Source organism: Pelmatolapia mariae, linkage group LG12 (genome assembly GCF_036321145.2).
Source record: "Pelmatolapia mariae isolate MD_Pm_ZW linkage group LG12, Pm_UMD_F_2, whole genome shotgun sequence".
NCBI lineage: Eukaryota > Metazoa > Chordata > Actinopteri > Cichliformes > Cichlidae > Pelmatolapia > Pelmatolapia mariae.
Window position 1 is genome coordinate 36,448,337 of NC_086237.1, and position 19,389 is coordinate 36,467,725.

The 19,389-nt window shown below is 39.0% G+C and overlaps 1 protein-coding gene across 1 annotated transcript; it reads right to left on the reverse strand.

Annotated features, from left to right (window-relative positions):
- Positions 1-15,508: 15,508 nt before the first annotated feature.
- Positions 15,509-17,101, reverse strand: LOC134639159 (E3 ubiquitin-protein ligase TRIM35-like). Its single transcript, XM_063490248.1, has one exon. The coding sequence runs from the start codon at positions 16,991-16,993 to the stop codon at positions 15,572-15,574; it is 1,422 nt and encodes a 473-aa protein (XP_063346318.1). The 5' UTR covers positions 16,994-17,101; the 3' UTR covers positions 15,509-15,571.
- Between the last annotated feature and the right edge of the window lie 2,288 nt (positions 17,102-19,389).

A 19,389-nucleotide genomic window follows, 5' to 3' on the forward strand; every position in this document is an offset into this window, starting at 1 on the left:
GTGCCTGAGGAGAGGCGGGACCCTGAGCCTATTCTGCCAGCAACTATTGCCATTGGTGCAATAACATGGGAAATTGAGTCGGCCATTCGAGAGGCTCAGCGGGCTGAACCAGACCCTGGAGGAGGACCAGCGGGGCGGCTCTTTGTTCCATCAGCCACTCAGTCTCAGGTACTGCATTGGGCTCACACTGCCCGCTTCACATGTCATCCAGGAGTACACAGAATGATCGCCTTCCTTCAGCGCTATTTCTGGTGGCCCACGTTATCACAGGACGTTCGGGAGTACGTCTCTGCCTGTTCAACCTGTGCCCGCAGCAAACTGGGACATCAACCTCCGGCCCGCTTGCTGCAACCTTTACCTACACCGTCTCGGCCGTGGTCCCATATAGCTGCGGATTTTGTTACCGGCCTCCCACAGTCAGCAGGTAACGCCACTATAATGACTATTGTTGACCGCTTTTCGAAAGCTGCCCATTTTGTTGCACTCCCCAAGCTCCCAACGGCCCTGGAGACGGCTCGGCTCCTCACGAATCATGTGTTCCGCCTCCATGGCATCCCAGAGGACGTGGTTTCGGATCGTGGGCCGCAATTCACCTCTCGTGTGTGGAAGGAGTTCTGCTCGGTGCTAGGAGCCAAGGTCAGTCTCTCCTCTGGTTACCACCCACAGAGTAACGGACAAACTGAGTGCACCAACCAGGAGCTGGAGACCGCTCTGCGCTGCATAGTTGCTTCCAACCAAACCATCTGGAGCGACCAATTGCCCTTGGTGGAATATGCCCACAATAGCCTGACGTCTTCAGCTACAGGGCAATCTCTGTTTGAGGTCTCCCTGGGGTATCAGCCTCCTCTGTTCCCTGCTCTGGAAGGTGAGCACTTTGTCCCTTCGGTCCAGTTTCACCTCTGCAGGTGTCGCCGGGTTTGGAGGGCCACCCGGGCAGCCTTGCTGCGCACAAAGGAACGCAGCAAACGTCTTGCCGACTGGCGCCGCACTCCCACTCCTGAGTACACCATCGATCAAAAGGTTTGGTTGTCCACACGCTTCGTTCCTGTTCATACCGAATCAAAGAAACTCACCTCAACCTTCATCGGGCTGTTTGAAATTGCTGCTTTGATAAACCCAGTTTCTGTTCGCCTTAAGTTGCCGCGCAACATGAAGATACACAATGTCTTCCATGTGTCTCAGATTAAGCCGTGTCTCTCCAGTCCATTGAGAGCAACTCACTGCTGGAACATTGAACCTCCTGAGTTCGTGCTCTCGGCATTATCACAGATCCAATATCTCCTGCATAAATCAACTCCATACTCCCTGTCCAGTTTTATCATTGTGGGAGCTTTACCTCCCAATATAAAGTGTCTTAAGCTGAGCATGTGTGAGTTGGCACTGTATGAAAAAATGCACTTTAACAGAATTAAATTTCTGTGGGACTTGGAACGTCATTTCAATTTATGGGGAGATTATACAAACATAGATTATTCAAATCCTTCTTGATGAAGATCACAAGCTAAAAAACAGTCAAATAATAATGTTGTTACATAAACTACCAGTGTTAAGGAGCTTTGTTTTTCAGCTTGGTTTCCTTATCTGGTGAAGGATGTTCACTCCTGGCCATTTAGGCAAGGCAAGGCAAGTTTATTTATATAGCACAATTCAACAACAAGGTGATTCAAAGTGCTTTACAGAGACATTAAAAGCAAAAACAAATAAAAAGCATGATTTAAAATCGATTAAGACAAGCAAACAAACAAACAAACAAACAAACAAAACAGTATTTAAAATCAAAAATCAAAGCAGTAGATAAAATCAGAACAGTAGATAAAGTCAGTAGTTAAAATGTAAGTTTTGAAATTTAAGCTTAAAAGTGTGGATTTGGTGCTTTATTCAAAAGCAGCTGAGAATAGGTGAGTCTTCAACCTGGATTTAAATAAACTGAGTGTTTCAGCTGATCTGAGGCTTTCTGGGAGTTTGTTCCAGATATATGGAGCATAAAAGCTGAATGCAGCTTCTCCGTGTCTGGTTCTGACTCTGGGAACTGATAAAAAACCGGATCCAGATGACCTGAGGGATCTGGAAGGTTCATACTGGATCAGGAGGTCACTGATGTATCTTTACGGACAGGCAGCCAGTGTAAAGACCTCAGAGCTGGACTGATGTGGTCCACTTTTTTGGTCTTAGTGAGGACTCTAGCAGCAGAGTTCTGAATGAGCTGTAGTTGTCTGATTTTTTAGGTAGACCTGTAAAGATGCTGTTACAGTAATCAAGCCTGCTAAAGATGAATGCATGGACTAGTTTTTCCAGGTCCTGTTGAGACATCAGATCTTTTATCCTTGAAATATTCTTGAGGTGATAGAAAGCTGATTTTGTTATTGTCTTAATGTGTTTTTCTAAGTTTAGGTCTGCATCCATCACTACACCCAAATTTCGCGCCTGGTTTGTGGTTTTTAGGTGTATAGATTGAAGTTCTCTGGTGGCCTGTAATCGTTTTTCTTTGGCACCAAAGACTATTACTTCAGTTTTGTTTTTGTTTAGCTGGAGAAAATTGTGGCACAACCAGTCATTAATTTCCTCAATGCATTTACCAAGAGCCTGTACAGGGCCTCGGTCTCCTGGTGACATTGTGATATATATTTGTGTGTCATCTGCGTAGCTATGATAGTTTATTTTGTTGTTCTTTATAATCTGTGCCAGTGGGAGCATGTAAATGTTAAACAGAAGGGGTCCCAAGATGGAACCTTGGGGAACTCCACATGTGATACTTGTCTGCTCAGATGTGAAGTTACCTATTGATACAAAGTATTTCCTGTTTTCTAAGTATGTTTTGAACCAGTTTAGTACAGTTCCTGAAAGACCTGCCCAGTTCTCCAGTCGTTTGAGTAATATGTTGTGGTCAACCGTATCAAATGCTGCACTGAGATCCAGTAAAACTAAGACTGACATTTTTCCACTGTCTGTATTCAGACATATGTCATTAAACGCTTTGGTCAGAGCGGTTTCAGTGCTGTGGTTCTGTCTAAAACCTGACTGGAAGGCATCATAGCAGTTATTCTGTGTTAAGAAGTAATTGAGCTGTTGAGAAACTGCTTTTTCAATGATGTTACTTAAAAATGGGAGGTTTGAGATTGGCCTGTAGTTATTCATTTGTGTCTTGTCAAGATTGTCCTTTTTAAGTATAGGTTTTATTACAGCAGTTTTTAGTGGTTCTGGAAACACACCTGATATTAAAGAAAAGTTTACGATCTGTAACAGGTCTGACTCTAAAGTCTTTGAGACCTTTTTGAAAAAACTTGTTGGCAGGACATCTAAACAGCAAGAGGAGGAGTTCAGTTGACCTAAGATGTCCTCCAGGTCTTTGCTGTTAATAGGGTGAAACTGTTTGATGGTGTTTAAACAGTTTTTTGGTGGATACAGTACATATCCTGGATCTGCTGTTGATGTACCAATTGCTTGTCTAATCTTTTGGATTTTTTCTGTGAAGAATTTGGCAAAGTCATTGCAGGCCATGGTCGAATAAAGTTCAGCTGCCACTGACACAGGAGGGTTTGTTAGCCTGTCAACTGTAGAAAATAGGACCCAAGCATTATGACTGTTTTTGGTGATGATGTCAGAGAAGTAGGACCTCCTTGCACTCCTCAGTTGTAAATTATAATTGTGAAGTTTCTCTTTATAGATGTCATAATGAACCTGGAGGTTTGTTTTTCTCCATCTGCGCTCAGCTTTCCTACACTCTCTTTTTTCATTTTTCACCAGTGTGGAGTTTCTCCATGGAGACTTTTTCCTTCCAGAGATAACCTTCACCTTAATGGGAGCAATAGTGTCCATTACATTTGACATTTTAGCATTGAAGCTATTGACGAGCTCATTGACTGAACCTCTGGACAGGTCAGGTGTTAATGGGAAGACCTGGTTAAAGATCTCACTACTGTGTTCAGTTATACACCGTTTTGTGATCACTGCTGTTGATATATTTGTGTGGGCTGAGATTTTACTTTCAAAGAAAACACAGTAATGATCAGACAGGCCCACATCAGACACAGTAACCTTTGAAATGCTCAGGCCCTTGGAGATCAGTAGGTCAAGAGTGTGTCCTCTATTATGTGTGGCCTCTGTTACATGCTGAGTCAGCCCAAAGTTGCCCAGAGTGTTACTCAGGTCTTTAGTCCCTTTGTCCTGAGGGTTGTCCACATGGATGTTAAAATCCCCAACAATAATTACACAGTCGAAATCAACACAGATCACAGACAGCAGTTCACTGAGGTCATTAAAAAAGTCTGTGCAGTATTTGGGAGGCCTGTAAACATTAAGAAACACAACTTTGGATGGGGCCTTCAGCTGTAAAGCCACATATTCAAAAGACTGAAAACTTCCAGGAGATAGCTGCTTACATTGAAATGATTCATTAAATAAGACAGCAACCCCTCCTCCTCCCCTGCTCACCCTGGCCTCACTGATAAAACTGTAGTTAGGAGGGGTCGACTCGATGAGAACAGCTCCACTGTTACTTTGGTCCAACCAAGTTTCAGTTAAAAACATAAAATCAAGGCTGTGCTCAGTGATTAAATCATTAATTAAAAATGTTTTCCCAGCTAAAGATCTAACGTTTAATAAAGCCAACTTAAGTGTTTTAGAGGTATTATTTGCCCCCTCGTGTTTGGGAGCAGTCTGTGGCACACAAGGTATGTTTACTATATTTAAAGATCTTTTAGAGTGCAGCTCTCTGTGTTTTGACCAGGTCACATGTCTCCTTCTGTCACCTAAAAGTACAGAAATTTTAAAACCTTCTAATAAACAGGGTCCCAGCTTCTCCTGGGAAAAGTCACCACTGTCATAATCCTCGCAGCCCGGACCCTCCACACATCACACATCAGACTGCGGAGACAGGGGGCTCGCTTATGCTTGTATATGGTGAATATGGTGAACCATTAAAGTTAAGATATACGGATGTGGGGAGATGACCTTTGGATAACTAGGAAATGTGGTTAAACAGTTGTAAGCATATATTGTGTGGCAGGAAGTCACATATACAGACACACACATATGGGCTCAAAATGTGGTCATAAATATTTTGTACTTGTAAATCAGTTTTGTACTTGTAAATCAGGATTTGTATGTGTAAAAAGAATTTGTGTGTGTGTGTAAAAAAGATTTGTATGTGTAAAAAGAATTTGTGTGTGCGTAAAAAAGATTTGTGTGCGTAAAAAAGATTTGTATGTGTAAAAAAGAATTTGTGTGTGCGTAAAAAAGATTTGTATGTGTAAAAAAGATTTGTGTGTGCGTAAAAAAGATTTGTATGTGTAAAAAAGATTTGTGTGTGCGTAAAAAAGATTTGTGTGTGGACCAAAAAACCCCTGCAAGTTACAAGTACGCATTTTGACCCTATTTTTCTTCCTTTCATCTGATTGGTCAATGTCATGTCAATCACAAATGTAACAATCCAATCAGAGAACAGATGGGTTTGCCTGTCGGAGGGGCACTTTTTTGAACTGCAGGTCCTTGAAGGGTAATACAGTTTGAAGCTGGAGGATCTCTATATAAATATCCGATAGCAGCTAGGTCCGCTAACTTTCAGCAGCTGTTGAAAGGATAAATTGTGGTATGTCAGTGGTTAGAAATACCATTATTACTTTAGGATTAGTTTAACACAAAGTCAGGGCTGACCCGGGACCATTGCTGTGAGTCACAGTGCGCAGCATAAAAGTCCTTTCACATCGGACGCAGGATGTGCTGCTAATGCTAACTAAAAGCAAAGGATCCAGAATTTGTTGCGCTGGCTGCTGAGCTCTGTGGGTTTTTGCAGCAGCTCTACCTGTACTAGATGCACCTGCTCCTTGTCGTTTCTATGTATGACTTTATGTCCTCTACAAGAGTTTCTGGGTTTTTTGCTAGTTCTTCAAATGTTCAATAAAAACCTGTATGCTAATTCATAACGAAGAAAGCTTTGTAATGAAGACTGTCATTTCCAAAACACTCCCCCCCCGCGGTCCGCAGCACTGTTGAAAAGGCTGTGGAAGTCCCTGTATTAAACACGTAGACCTGTGACACAAAAATCACCAAACTCAGACCACAGACTGTTTTCCTTCGTGGTGATGAAGGGAAACGCTGGGTTGGCATGTAAAAGGGCATTTATTCCCTTCAAAGACCTGCAGTTAAAAAAAAGCGCCCCTCCGACAGGCAAACCCATCTGTTCTCTGATTGGATTGTTACATTTGTGATTGACATGACATTGACCAATCAGATGAAAGGAAGAAAAATAGGGTCAAAATGCGTACTTGTAACTTGCGGGTTTTTTTTGGCTAAGTCCACACACAAATCTTTTTTACACATACAAATCTTTTTTACGCACACACAAATTATTTTTACACATACAAATCTTTTTTACGCACACACAAATTCTTTTTACACATACAAATCTTTTTTACACACACACAAATTCTTTTTACACATACAAATCCTGATTTACAAGTACAAAACTGATTTACAAGTACAAAATATTTATGACCACATTTTGAGCCCATACACACACACCCACACACCCACACGTGCTCGCATATGCATACACACAGTGCCTTAGCTTTTATGGCACACTATATGGGTTTTACATTGTGTAACCAGTTTAAACCAGTTTGACTGTGTTTGTGTAACCCACGGTGGTCAATAAAAGAGCCTGCAAGGGGAGTCCGTTTGAAGTCGGCTGATTTCACAGTAGGCCTACCACAAGGAGTCAATTAAATGTAAAAAGAACAATGAAAGTGAATTTTAATGTTCAATAAATCTGAACTAAATACAACTAATGACTGAATGTATCTGAAAGGCTGATTTTCAGTCAAACACTACAAAGACAGAATCACCCAGTTTGATTTATTTCACTCCACAGAGACATTTTAGGATGCTTAATAATCAAAGAAACCAGTTGAAGAATAAAATTAGAATGGATCAAAATGGATTCTACCATTTTGATCCATTCTAATTTTATTCTTCAACTGGTTTCTTTGATTTAACTGAACTTTGATTTAAAGACTTGACTCTCATTCTAATTTTATTCTTCAACTGGTTTCTTTGATTTAACTGAACTTTATACCCGATTATAAAACATCAGAAGATCCAGAAATATTTTAAACTATGAGAGACTGCTGCTGATTAAAGTTAAGAATAGCACAACTGGAAAGAAAGTTTTTAATTGAATCAATCAAATGTAGTTATACTGATATCTGACTGAAATGTAGATGCTGCTGAGGTAACATTTTGTAATTTTGCCTATTTAAACAGTTTCACCCTACTGATGTTAGAAACAAAACAAAAACACAGAATGAGACTTTGACCCTTTACAAAAAACCACTCTGCTATTGTCCCATCAAATCATGTGTGTACAATCTTATTCTTTCAGACTGTAGAAAACAGCACAGAGAATTAAAGAATGACTTTACTGTGAAATCTTAGTCTGAAAGATTTTGATATACGATGTTTTGGTGTCTTCTGCATTTACAATACTAAAGTATGGGAAGAGTTTCTCAGTGAAAGTGTCTCTGTGAGTGTAGATGTGAGTCATGTCTTCAGGGTCATAGAAGGACACCTCCCCCCTGTCATAGTCCAGCTGGACTCTGATCCTCTGGAGACTCTTCTTCACCATCACAGTCTGACCACCAACATCAGTGTATTTTCCACTGCGGTGTTTTAAACATCAATTTCCATATTTTGGTGAAGCAAAATGCTCTCCCTTTCTCTCAATTGTCTCTTTAACCAAACCCAGATTCCAGCAAGGATGGTCTCCCACCTCAACCTCCCAGCTGTGTTTCCCTGAACTGAAACCTACAGAGCCAAAAACACTAGCACTATAATTATTTCTCTCTGGATTGTCGGGAAGAGGGGATTGAGGGACTATTCATACAAGTCTGAGTTGATAATGGCACATATAGATATATAGGTTGCTTTTGGGGTGGAAGATGAAATTGTGGACATGGGAAACTCACCATGGTCAGCTGCTGTGGTGTAAGATAGCGAAGCTGAATATACAGTGGCTTGCAAAAGTATTCGGCCCCCTTGAACTTTTCCACATTTTGTCACATTACAGCCACAAACATGAATCAATTTTATTGGAATTCCACGTGAAAGACCAATACAAAGTGGTGTACACGTGAGAAGTGGAACGAAAATCATACATGATTCCAAACATTTTTTACAAATAAATAACTGAAAAGTGGGGTGTGCGTAATTATTCAGCCCCCTGAGTCAATACTTTGTAGAACCACCTTTTGCTGCAATTACAGCTGCCAGTCTTTTAGGGTATGTCTCTACCAGCTTTGCACATCTAGAGACTGAAATTCTTGCCCATTCTTCTTTGCAAAACAACTCCAGCTCAGTCAGATTAGATGGACAACATTTGTGAACAGCAGTTTTCAGATCTTGCCACAGATTCTCGATTGGATTTAGACACCAGACAGGTCAGGGATAAAGTTATTGAGAAATTTAAAGCAGGCTTAGGCTACAAAAAGATTTCCCAAGCCTTGAACATCCCACGGAGCACTGTTCAAGCGATCATTCAGAAATGGAAGGAGTATGGCACAACTGTAAACCTACCAAGACAAGGCCGTCCACCTAAACTCACAGGCCGAACAAGGAGAGCGCTGATCAGAAATGCAGCCAAGAGGCCCATGGTGACTCTGGACGAGCTGCAGAGATCTACAGCTCAGGTGGGGGAATCTGTCCATAGGACAACTATTAGTCGTGCACTGCACAAAGTTGGCCTTTATGGAAGAGTGGCAAGAAGAAAGCCATTGTTAACAGAAAACCATAAGAAGTCCCTTTTGCAGTTTGCCACAAGCCATGTGGGGGACACAGCAAACATGTGGAAGAAGGTGCTCTGGTCAGATGAGACCAAAATGGAACTTTCTGGCCAAAATGCAAAACGCTATGTGTGGTGGAAAACTAACACTGCACATCACTCTGAACACACCATCCCCACTGTCAAATATGGTGGTGGCAGCATCATGCTCTGGGGGTGCTTCTCTTCAGCAGGGACAGGGAAGCTGGTCAGAGTTGATGGGAAGATGGATGGAGCCAAATACAGGGCAATCTTGGAAGAAAACCTCTTGGAGTGTGCAAAAGACTTGAGACTGGGGCAGAGGTTCACCTTCCAGCAGGACAACAACCCTAAACATAAAGCCAGGGCAACAATGGAATGGTTTAAAACAAAACATATCCATGTGTTAGAATGGCCCAGTCAAAGTCCAGATCTAAATCCAATCGAGAATCTGTGGCAAGATCTGAAAACTGCTGTTCACAAACGCTGTCCATCTAATCTGACTGAGCTGGAGCTGTTTTGCCAAGAAGAATGGGCAAGGATTTCAGTCTCTAGATGTGCAAAGCTGGTAGAGACATACCCTAAAAGACTGGCAGCTGTAATTGCAGCAAAAGGTGGTTCTACAAAGTATTGACTCAGGGGGCTGAATAATTACGCACACCCCACTTTTCAGTTATTTATTTGTAAAAAATGTTTGGAATCATGTATGATTTTCGTTCCACTTCTCACGTGTACACCACTTTGTATTGGTCTTTCACGTGGAATTCCAATAAAATTGATTCATGTTTGTGGCTGTAATGTGACAAAATGTGGAAAAGTTCAAGGGGGCCGAATACTTTTGCAAGCCACTGTATGACCAACTGGAAATGTTTGAGCACAGTCTCCCTGGCATAGAATCCAAACCCTTGCAAAGTATAAAACTCCATTGATAGGCCTGTGAGAATGACATCGCATTGCTTAACAGGATTTATTTTCTTTTTCTTTCACTTTGATACACAATGCAACACACCTATATGGAATATATAGATACAGAATTTGCTGTGACTGGTATCAGCCGAGAGCAAAGACAGCACAAGCTCCCGTTTGGTGCTGCTGCTCCAGAACAGGACATGTTGTAATGAACATTGTGCCATAATAAAAGACATAAAACTATTTCACATTTAAATGACTTTTATTTGTAAGATTCACAGTTCAGTGCAGTGTAACTACAAGCTTGATTATTTAAGAATATTATTATGGTGCAAAAGTATTTCCAGTGTGTGTATGCCGTGCTATGAGATCAGGATTCTAGCTGCTCGATTCTAGGTCCTGGTTGGTCATTGTTGTATTTTACATTTTATAATGAGCCAAATGTTATCAATTGGTGAAAGGTCTGGACCACAGACAGGATAGCTCATCAAATTCAAAACGAGCTATTATTTTTCTTAGAATTGTACATTTTCTCACTTTAAACATTTGGTGTGTTTTATGTTCATTTGTAAAATATTTGTTTATGATATTTGCAAGTCACTGCATTCTTTTTTTAAATGCACATTTCAGACAATGCCACAAGTTTTTTTTTTAAATTGGGGTTGTTACCTGTAAAGTATGGCATGATCCAGGGGTAGGCAACCTTTCTGATGATGAGTGCCATCTAAAATTTCCTCAGAAGTCAGTGTGCCATATGATTGCATTAACAATAAATTTAATAACGCTCTATATGAACAGTTACACACTATATAGAACAACTTTATGGAATTATATCTGTTCGCAGATGTTGGCAGCTATCGGCAAATAGTTATCAGCTATTTTGAAACAAAAAAAAAAAAAGACACTTTTTATCCATAACAAGAACTCCATAACAGCAAATGAACTGCACAACAGAAAATGCAAATGCTATTTATGGTCTTCTCACAACAATGATAAGAAAAATAAACTGGGCCAATATGGCATGTTTTTTAATACAGAGATACACATGTTAACGTAATCTCTTGTCTCCCACTTGGAGACACAGGTCTCCGAGATTTTTTTCTCTCAGATTTTCTGACTTTTTTTTCCCCTGATTTGCATATTAAGACTGATGCTACTGAAATCAGGAGCGAATGCATCTTCAAAGGCCTTTGCGTGTACCTGAATGAAAAGCTAGAGAAAATAGTGGACAAATACCTGGTACGTTAATTTACCCGTATCTTCACTAAGGAGATGCCCAAAGTTTCAGTTAATGGGGTTTTCTTGTACATTCCAGTAGCTTAAAATGAGTAAAAATAGGGCTTTTACAACTATTTTCGCTCACTCAGATAATTTATGCAACACTATTTCATTCTCTGGATGCAACACCTTTACTTTCATAATATGCTTTATTAAATTGCCTTTTTAAAATGCTATGTGATGAGCATGAGTGAAAAATCATTCTTACTTTTTTTTTTCCAGGATGTTGATAAAAGCACCACCTGTGCCATAGCAGAGATGCTCTTTTGAATCAGTGTCATTTGACCAGAAGGTACATAGCCAGCAACAATCCTCAAGATGTGTTGATTATTCTAGTGTAAGTAGAAGTGATAGGTGAGTTGGGTAATTCAGTTTTTGCAGTGGTACTGGTGCTTGGTCTTGTCTGTGCACTAAAGCTGAGCTACCCTCAGGAACTCAAGTACATATTTGAGGATTTGCAGAAAACTGTCATGGAATTGGATGCACACAAGAAAGTAAAGGTTCTCAAAACACTGCTTTTGCATGAGAAGTGGCATGATTGCAAAAGCTTCAACAGTAGAGATGCTGTCTGACAGAGAGGAGATCTGCTCCTCAATCATCTTCATCTCTCTGCTGATAGTCCTCTCCTTCTGCTCCTCTTCCTCCCCTTCTGCTCCTCCTCTTGTTTGTATTTGTTCCTCTTGTCCTGCAGAGACTTTAAGTCAGATTTCAGCTGCTCCTGCAGGTCACTGACTGCTTCTTCTACAGGAACCACTTTGTGACTCTGGTGGAGAGAAAAGTCACACACAGGACACACAGCTCTCTGCTCGTCCACACAGAACAGTTTAGGTCCTTCTTGATGTATGTTGCAAACCACCGCCACCTCTTTTTCTGTCAGGTATGATTCAGATTTCTGTCTCCCTGTAAAGGAGTCGGCAAGTTGTTTCAGTGCAAAGTTGACAAACAGAACATATTTTGAATATTTTCTTTTACAAATGGGACAGTTTTTGTTTGTAGTTTGTTCCCAGAATTGTTGCAAGCAACTTGAACAGAAGCTGTGGTTGCAGCTCAGAGACACAGGATCTCTGAAAGTCTCTGAACACACATGGCAGCTCAGGTAATTTTCAAGAACTTTTTCATCCATTTGATCTTCCTTCTTGAATTGTCTGTTCTTCGTAGTCGTATTTTTCAGCAGGAGATCTCACACCTTGCAGTGGAATTTAAAGTCTGTTTGACGGAAATGTTTTCATTCATGACTGTTAATAACAAGTCAAGCAGGCGATGGTGTTGTCGTAATGCAATCTTAGAAGATCTTGGCAGTTTTGTTTACATACAGAAAGAAAATGAAAGAAGAAAATTATATGTTGAGCTCTCAGGATTTGCTTTTACTTAAATAAAGTATAAAAATCACAGAAAGAAGGCGAAATCTGAGTTTTAGTCTGCTGAGGAGGATTTCAACTGACAGATACTAAACCAGTTTTACAACATTTTTGTTTTTCAGCAACTGCCAAAGGAAACACTTTCCCAGCATGACTTTAACAACAACATCAACATGCATAGACAATAAACAAATATTTTTATGTTTTTTATCAAATCCAAATCAAGACTGAACCAAAAGAGAAAGTGTAAAATGCTAAAAAAAAGAAAGAAGAGCAGATCTGTTTTAATCAAGATGATACAAAATTCAGAAACAGACACATTGATAAAAAATGCCTATCCCAGCTGTCATATCCAGACATGCTAGTCTGCCGCAGTGCCAACACAAGGAGACAGATGACCGTTTTCAATTCAATTTCAATTCAATTCAATTTTATTCATATAGCGCTACATCTCAACAACAGCCGCCTCAAGGCACTTTATATTGTACAGTATATCCTATAATAATAGATCATATGACCCCCTATGAACATCTACAGGAAACAAATTCCTTGTATGTGTTTGAGCATATGCTTGGCCAATAAACGCAATTCTGATTCTGTTGAGAAAATATCAACTTTGTCTCCATCTTGTGGTTTTTGCAGGAACAAAGCTGTTCACAGTTTCGTCCACATGATCAAGTTTTATTGCAGTACATCAGGAGTCAGTGTTTGGTGAAATTATAAGTAGCATGCATGAAAGTTGTGCTGTCCATTGGCAGGATGAGATAATTATTAAGCACTATTAACATTTTTTTTTCCGAAAATTAAAGAGAAATCTCAGTTTCACATTTTTTTTAAATTTCTCTTTTATTTTTGGAATTTTGGAATCACCTCACAACATGCTGGGGAAAGGCCTAGCAGGGTAGACAATGTTATTAAACGAAAACAGAAAATCACCACTTCAGATCCACTGTCCCCTGCATAAATCAAGTCATACTCCCTCCCAGTGTTTCATAGTGCCTGGGACGTCATGGGCCAGACTGTAGCATAGCCACTCCAGACAGAAGAATAACCAAGTAGAGCACAAGTGGATAAATAGGTGTAAACTACCTGTAACCATTTCCTCTGACTGTGCTGGGTTCCTCATGTAGTTTGATGTGACCAACAAAATGTTGGACTTATTATTAGTTGTTTTAGATATCGTAATGTTTTATTGTTTCTGTACTGATATATTGTTTTACTTAGTGATTCATAGTTTTATTCTCTGAAATGTTTTGATTCTATTGGCATGCTGGGAATTCACTCACTTTTTCTGGTGATAGAATTTGTTTACATGCTTGTTTAGTGGGGTTGGTTGGCTTCCCGCAGTTGTCAGATATGTCTTCTCATGTTTTTCCCATTTTTTCACACAGTTTTAGTAATGTTTTTAATAAATAGCCAGTTATGGCACTTAATCTGCACATACTGTTTTGGATTCTTATTGAAGCCTCTGTGTCATTTACCCTGTTTTTATTTATTTATCCTATTTTTCTATTCCTTTCAAATGTGTCTGCAAGTGGATCTCTGTGACACCGGAGGAGGCAAACAGAAACCTCTAAGTTGCTCTAATAAGTTTTCTTTGTCATGTACTGTGTGCAGTAGGCAGGAAAGGTGAACTTCTCCTGTCAAATACTAAAGTTGTTCCGTAAACTACTCGTGTTTTATGCTTGTCTCTGTGTAATGTGGACCAGAACAACAAAAAAACACCTAAATTGATTTTTGTTTCACGTTACAGAGGCAACTTGCAAAACAATTTTGTGATCAATATTCTAACATGTCAGCTAAAAATAAAATAGAAATAAGAGTTATAATAACTTTTGATTCACTGAAACTCAGAGTGAAGTGTAAAAATTAAAATTAAAGCCTTATTATAAAACATCAGAAGATCAAACTATCAGAGATGGCTGCCTGCTGCTAGTGGGGCAGTTTTTGTTTTTAGCTTGTTCCCTGAATCTTCGCAGGCAGCTTAAACAGAAGCTATGATGGCATCTCAGAGACACAGGATCTCCGAAAGTCTCACAACAACATTCATGGCAGCATGTCAGGAAAATTTGTTTTGCAGTCCTGTTTAGGCGTTAAATGTTTTTAAAGAAATATTATAAAAGCTGACCTTCAGCTCACATCTCTGCAGTTTTGTTCATACAAACTATTTTCAGCTCTGTCGGTGTGTAAATATTTCTGTAGGAAATGTCTGAATTTTATTTTTACTCTTGAACAACATATGTTAGAGTTTATAAACATACAGGTGTAAGAATGTAAACTTTATCAACATTTGCATTTGATTTCTGTGAGGATCAGACCAAAGTGAGAATCAGTGACTCCATCAAAGCAAACTGCACAATCTTCTCTGATATGCAGTTTAAGAGAGCTGAGGTTACATGTGAATGTTTGTATTTACAAACCAACAGAAGTAAATGATCATTTATTCTAAGGAGTCAGTAAATGTTTACACAACAATCAAAGTGAATTTTCATGTTAAATAAATCTGATCCAATGACTGAATGTGTCTGAAAGCTGATTTACAGTCAAACACAACAACAACAGAATCACCTAATTTGATTTATTTCACTTCACAGAGACATTTTGTGATTTTCAATAATCAACTGAAATGACTGAAATGAAGATGCTGCTGAAGTAAACATATTGTAATTTTATCTGTTTAAACATTTTTAACCTGCTGATGAGACAGTTTCAGAACTTAGAAGTCATTTCTTTGAATTTGGAAAACTGTAAAGTAGACATGTTACTATAAAATGTTATTTAACTGAAAACAAGATGCTGATAATCAGGATAATTTAGATCTTGTAATTGTAAAGTTGACTCTTGCAGATGTGACACAAGTTTAATCATTAATCCTTCTTTAAAGAAGTGTCACAGTTTACTGTTCACACTCAACAACTTTGAAAAGCAAAGAAATCGTCATCATTTAGATTTTAAAATTAATAAAAAATTTACATAAACAACATGAGAAATATTGTGAAAATATTAATTTAAAAGAAACAAGAATATTAAAAGCAAAAATTTCTTACAGAAACTCGAGTGAGTCACAAGATTTTCACATGAAAAAGTTCCTTTGGTTTCATTGAATCAATAAAATAAAAAAGAAAACCTCAAAATGAAGTTAGACAATTTGATTAATAATTTCCCTAAAATTAAGCTACTGGACTGAAAAAAAAAACCAAGGGAAAAACAGTTAAAATAAAGAATCACTTTATAATCAAATCTCAGTCTGACAGATTTTGATATCAGAGGTTTTGGCGTCTCCTGCCTTTCCAATACTGAAATATGGGAAGATTTTCTCAGTGAAAGTGTCTCTGTGAGTGCAGATGTGAGTCATGTCTTCAGGGTCATAGAAGGAAACCTCCCTCCTGTCATAGTCCAGCTGGACTCTGATCCTCTGGAGACTCTTCTTCACTGTCACAGTCTGACCAACACAATTAGTGTATTCTCCACTGTAATAAACTAAACACCAGATTCCACATTCTGGTGAAGCAAAACACTCTCCCTTTCTGTCAACTGACTCTTTAACTAAACCCACATTCCAGTGAGGATGGTCTCCCACCTCCACCTCCCAGCTGTGTTTCCCTGAGCTGAAGCCCTCAGAGCCAAAAACATCTTCATACTTAGTGTTTCTCTCTGGATTATCAGGAAGCTGCTGCTTTGTGTCTCCATATCTCACACTGGTCAGATCATCAGACAGATAGAGCCAGCCACTTGCAGTGTTTGGGTCCAGAATGACAGGACTGAAGTGGACCTTCTCCTTCATCTTCTCCCACACTCTGAAGGACAGGTTGCCCAGGTGTTTGGCCACATCTATCAGTGCTCCTGAGACCAGCTGTGGATCTGACACTGAGCTCTGGGCTCTGGCTCTGCTCTGAGTGTCTTTATAACTGCTGAGGAATGGCACGCTGTGTTTCTGCAGCTCTTCTTCAACAGCAGAGATGCTGTCTGACAGAGAGGAGATCTGCTCCTCAATCATCTTCATCTCTCTGCTGATAGTCCTCCCCTTCTGCTCCTCTTCCTCCCTCAGAGCTGCCAGTCTGGACTCCTCTTCCTCTTTCAGGAACTGCTGGAGTTTGTTGAACTCTGCTCTGATCTGCCTCTCTGTGGACAACAGCTGCTTCTTGGAGTGTTGAATCATTTCATTGTATGTTTCCTCCACTTGCTTGTATTTGTTCCTCTTGTCCTGCAGAGACTTTAAGTCAGATTTCAGCTGCTCCTTCAGGTCACTGACTGCTTCTTCTACAGGAACCACTTTGTGACTCTGGTGGAGAGAAAACTCACACACAGGACACACAACTCTTTGCTCGTCCACACAGAACAGTTTAGGCACTTCCTCATGTTTACTGCACACCACTGTTAATTTCTTCTCTCCTTTTTGTGTCTCAGATGATCCAGATTTCTTTCTTTCAAAAAAAGAGTCAGCAAGTTCTTTCAGTGTAAAGTTCACAAAAGGATGATCCTTTGAAGATTTTCTTTTACAAATGGGACAATTTCTGTTTTTAGCTTGTTCCCAGAATTGGTGCAGGCAGCTTGAACAGAAGCTGTGGTTGCAGCTCAGAGACACAGGATCTCTGAAAGTCTCTGAACACACATGGCAGCTCAGGAAATTTTCGAAAAGTCCGAATTTCTCAGCCATTTGATCTTTAAGTATTTTTTAACTCACCAAATTAGTGTCTCTCGAACTTTCTGATTAAAATCCTCCAAATGTGTGTTTTTCAGCAGAGATCTGACTCCCTGTAATGGCGTCTCAGCTCAGTTCAGTAGTCTCGGAATTTACTTTCATTTTCAGTTTGAATTTTTGTGTCCGCCAGAGGGCGCTGTCTGTGTCATTTAAACTGTTTTCAGTTTGTGCTCTTTAAAACGACACAAAAAGATAATGTCTTAACCTCTTAATTAAAAACAAAAGAAAAGCTAAACAGAACATAAAAACGACACAAAGAAGATGAAGCTGTGGTGTTTCAGAAGTTCATGTAGCACAAGTCAACATGTTCTCATAATTTTTATCTGCAGTTTGAACTATAGTTCAAAAGGACAGAAATTTAGATTAATCATAAGGTTTAGATTGTCAACCTACCAGACCTCTGCTCTCACACTCAAAAAGAAGGAAGAAAAATTCTTGACCCTCATGAACATGAAGCAATAATTTTGAGTAAAATGCAGCTGAAATACATAAAATCAAAAGTTCATTGTTTCAAATAATGAACTAAATAATTTCAAAATATGCTTGTTATAAACTAAATGTATACCAGTGAAGTTTATTTCCTTTGACCAGATTCCATTAAAGATTTCTCTATTATTGTAAACTGACATCCTGTAAGTAGTCAGAGTTCAAGAACACAGGATCTCTGAATGTCTGTGAACACGTTACAGTTTAGGGAAGTTTCTACACTCATCAAATGTCACATCTTTACAGCTTGTACCTTACAGTCCTTCAAGAAAGCAAAGTTCTTTTAGAGAATTCACCTGTTGTCATGGTGTTCTAGTTAATCAATAAACACCAAACACACTACTGTCTGCTTTTACTTCCTGGGCTGTGGCCTCAAACCTGCATAAGCTGTTAAACTTTTAGACTCCAACTTTCAAGTTTGCCTTGAACTGAAATGTGATGAACTGACCAGTGTTAAAGATGTCACCAAAATAATAAATAGAAAATAAATAAAAGAATAACAGTGGACAACAAGAAACCAGAAATGCTAATAATAAATGAAAATAAACAAACTGATGTAAACTTGTTGATATGACATTAAACTGTGACAACACAGAAATGTCACAAATCAGTTGCTGGTCAAAGTCATGTTTAAGGTACTACTGCCTTGAAGTTGTCAATCACATCCACTTTTTTAAATGAAAAAGAACACTGTAGACCTCTTATAAATGCATTAAATGAATCCATGACAAGACAACCGATACTTTATTTATCCCAGACGTTGTGACATTACTTTGTTACAGCAGCCAATGACACACACAAAAAAAAAAAATACAAAAAAGTGAAGTGTTCAATAAATCAATACATAATATGACACAATAAGGAGCTTACATCTAAACTGAGTACAGGGATTGTGGTGTGAGGTGTAGATTTTCTGTATCCTTGTGGCAGTGAGGGTGAAACAGTTGTTGAAGGAAGTGTTTATCTGCAGGTCCAGGAAGAGGTGCAGAGGATGGTCTGGGTCACCACAGCAGCAGTCATTTGAATGGAGGAATCCAATCAGGTTGGTGACTCAGCAATGATGAATTCTGTCATCAAGCACCACTCCCTGTTAAAAAATATTAACATACAATTACTGTTTTCAAGATAAATGCACCTGTGCAGTAACTGCTAGGAAATTAAAGACAAACATATTTATAGGAAACAACTGCAATGCTTTGAAAAGCTTAACACATGAGAAGTTAAAGGAACTGAAAATGTGTTGAAAGAAAAGTCAGAGGGTTTGGAGAACACGTGAAACAAGATTCAGCTGGACTGAAGTTTATTAAAGAGAAATGGGTTCTCCAAGTTTTGTTCAGTAGATTTCACGTACAGATTCTCTCTAGTGATGTGAAGTCTAGCAGGTGTCTGCTCACAAAACTCATTTAACAAATATTTTGATCAGTCATTTAAAGAAACAGTAGTGCACTGAAGACATTACTGTTACTAATAGAGTCATTGTAAACAGATAAGTGCCGAGATAATGCTACAATACACTGACTAATATGTCTAAGAAACCACAGTTTCAATGTTAGGTTGCACAGTAAATGCACAGAGTCACATATAACTGTGTTAGGCCAATGATAATAATTTCATATTCTTCATATAAATGAATTTATGAAACACTGCACTAATTTAGGATTAATAAAAAACATTCAAAAACATGTGTTTTTTTTTATTCTGGAGAGATCACTGCATTACAGGAATGTGTACTGGATTAGTCTTTTCACTAGGCTGATGCTAGTACACTCTTAGAAAGTATGTGTTAAAAATGAAACAAAGAAATCTGTTATTACAGTAGTAACAATCTTTTTTTGTGAATTTTAACATAGCATGTAAAAAAAAAT

Coding starts and splice junctions, on each gene's coding strand:
- LOC134639159 (XM_063490248.1), bottom strand. CDS start 16,993: ATGGCTGAGAAATTCGGACTTTTCGAAAATTTCCTGAGCTGCCATGTG.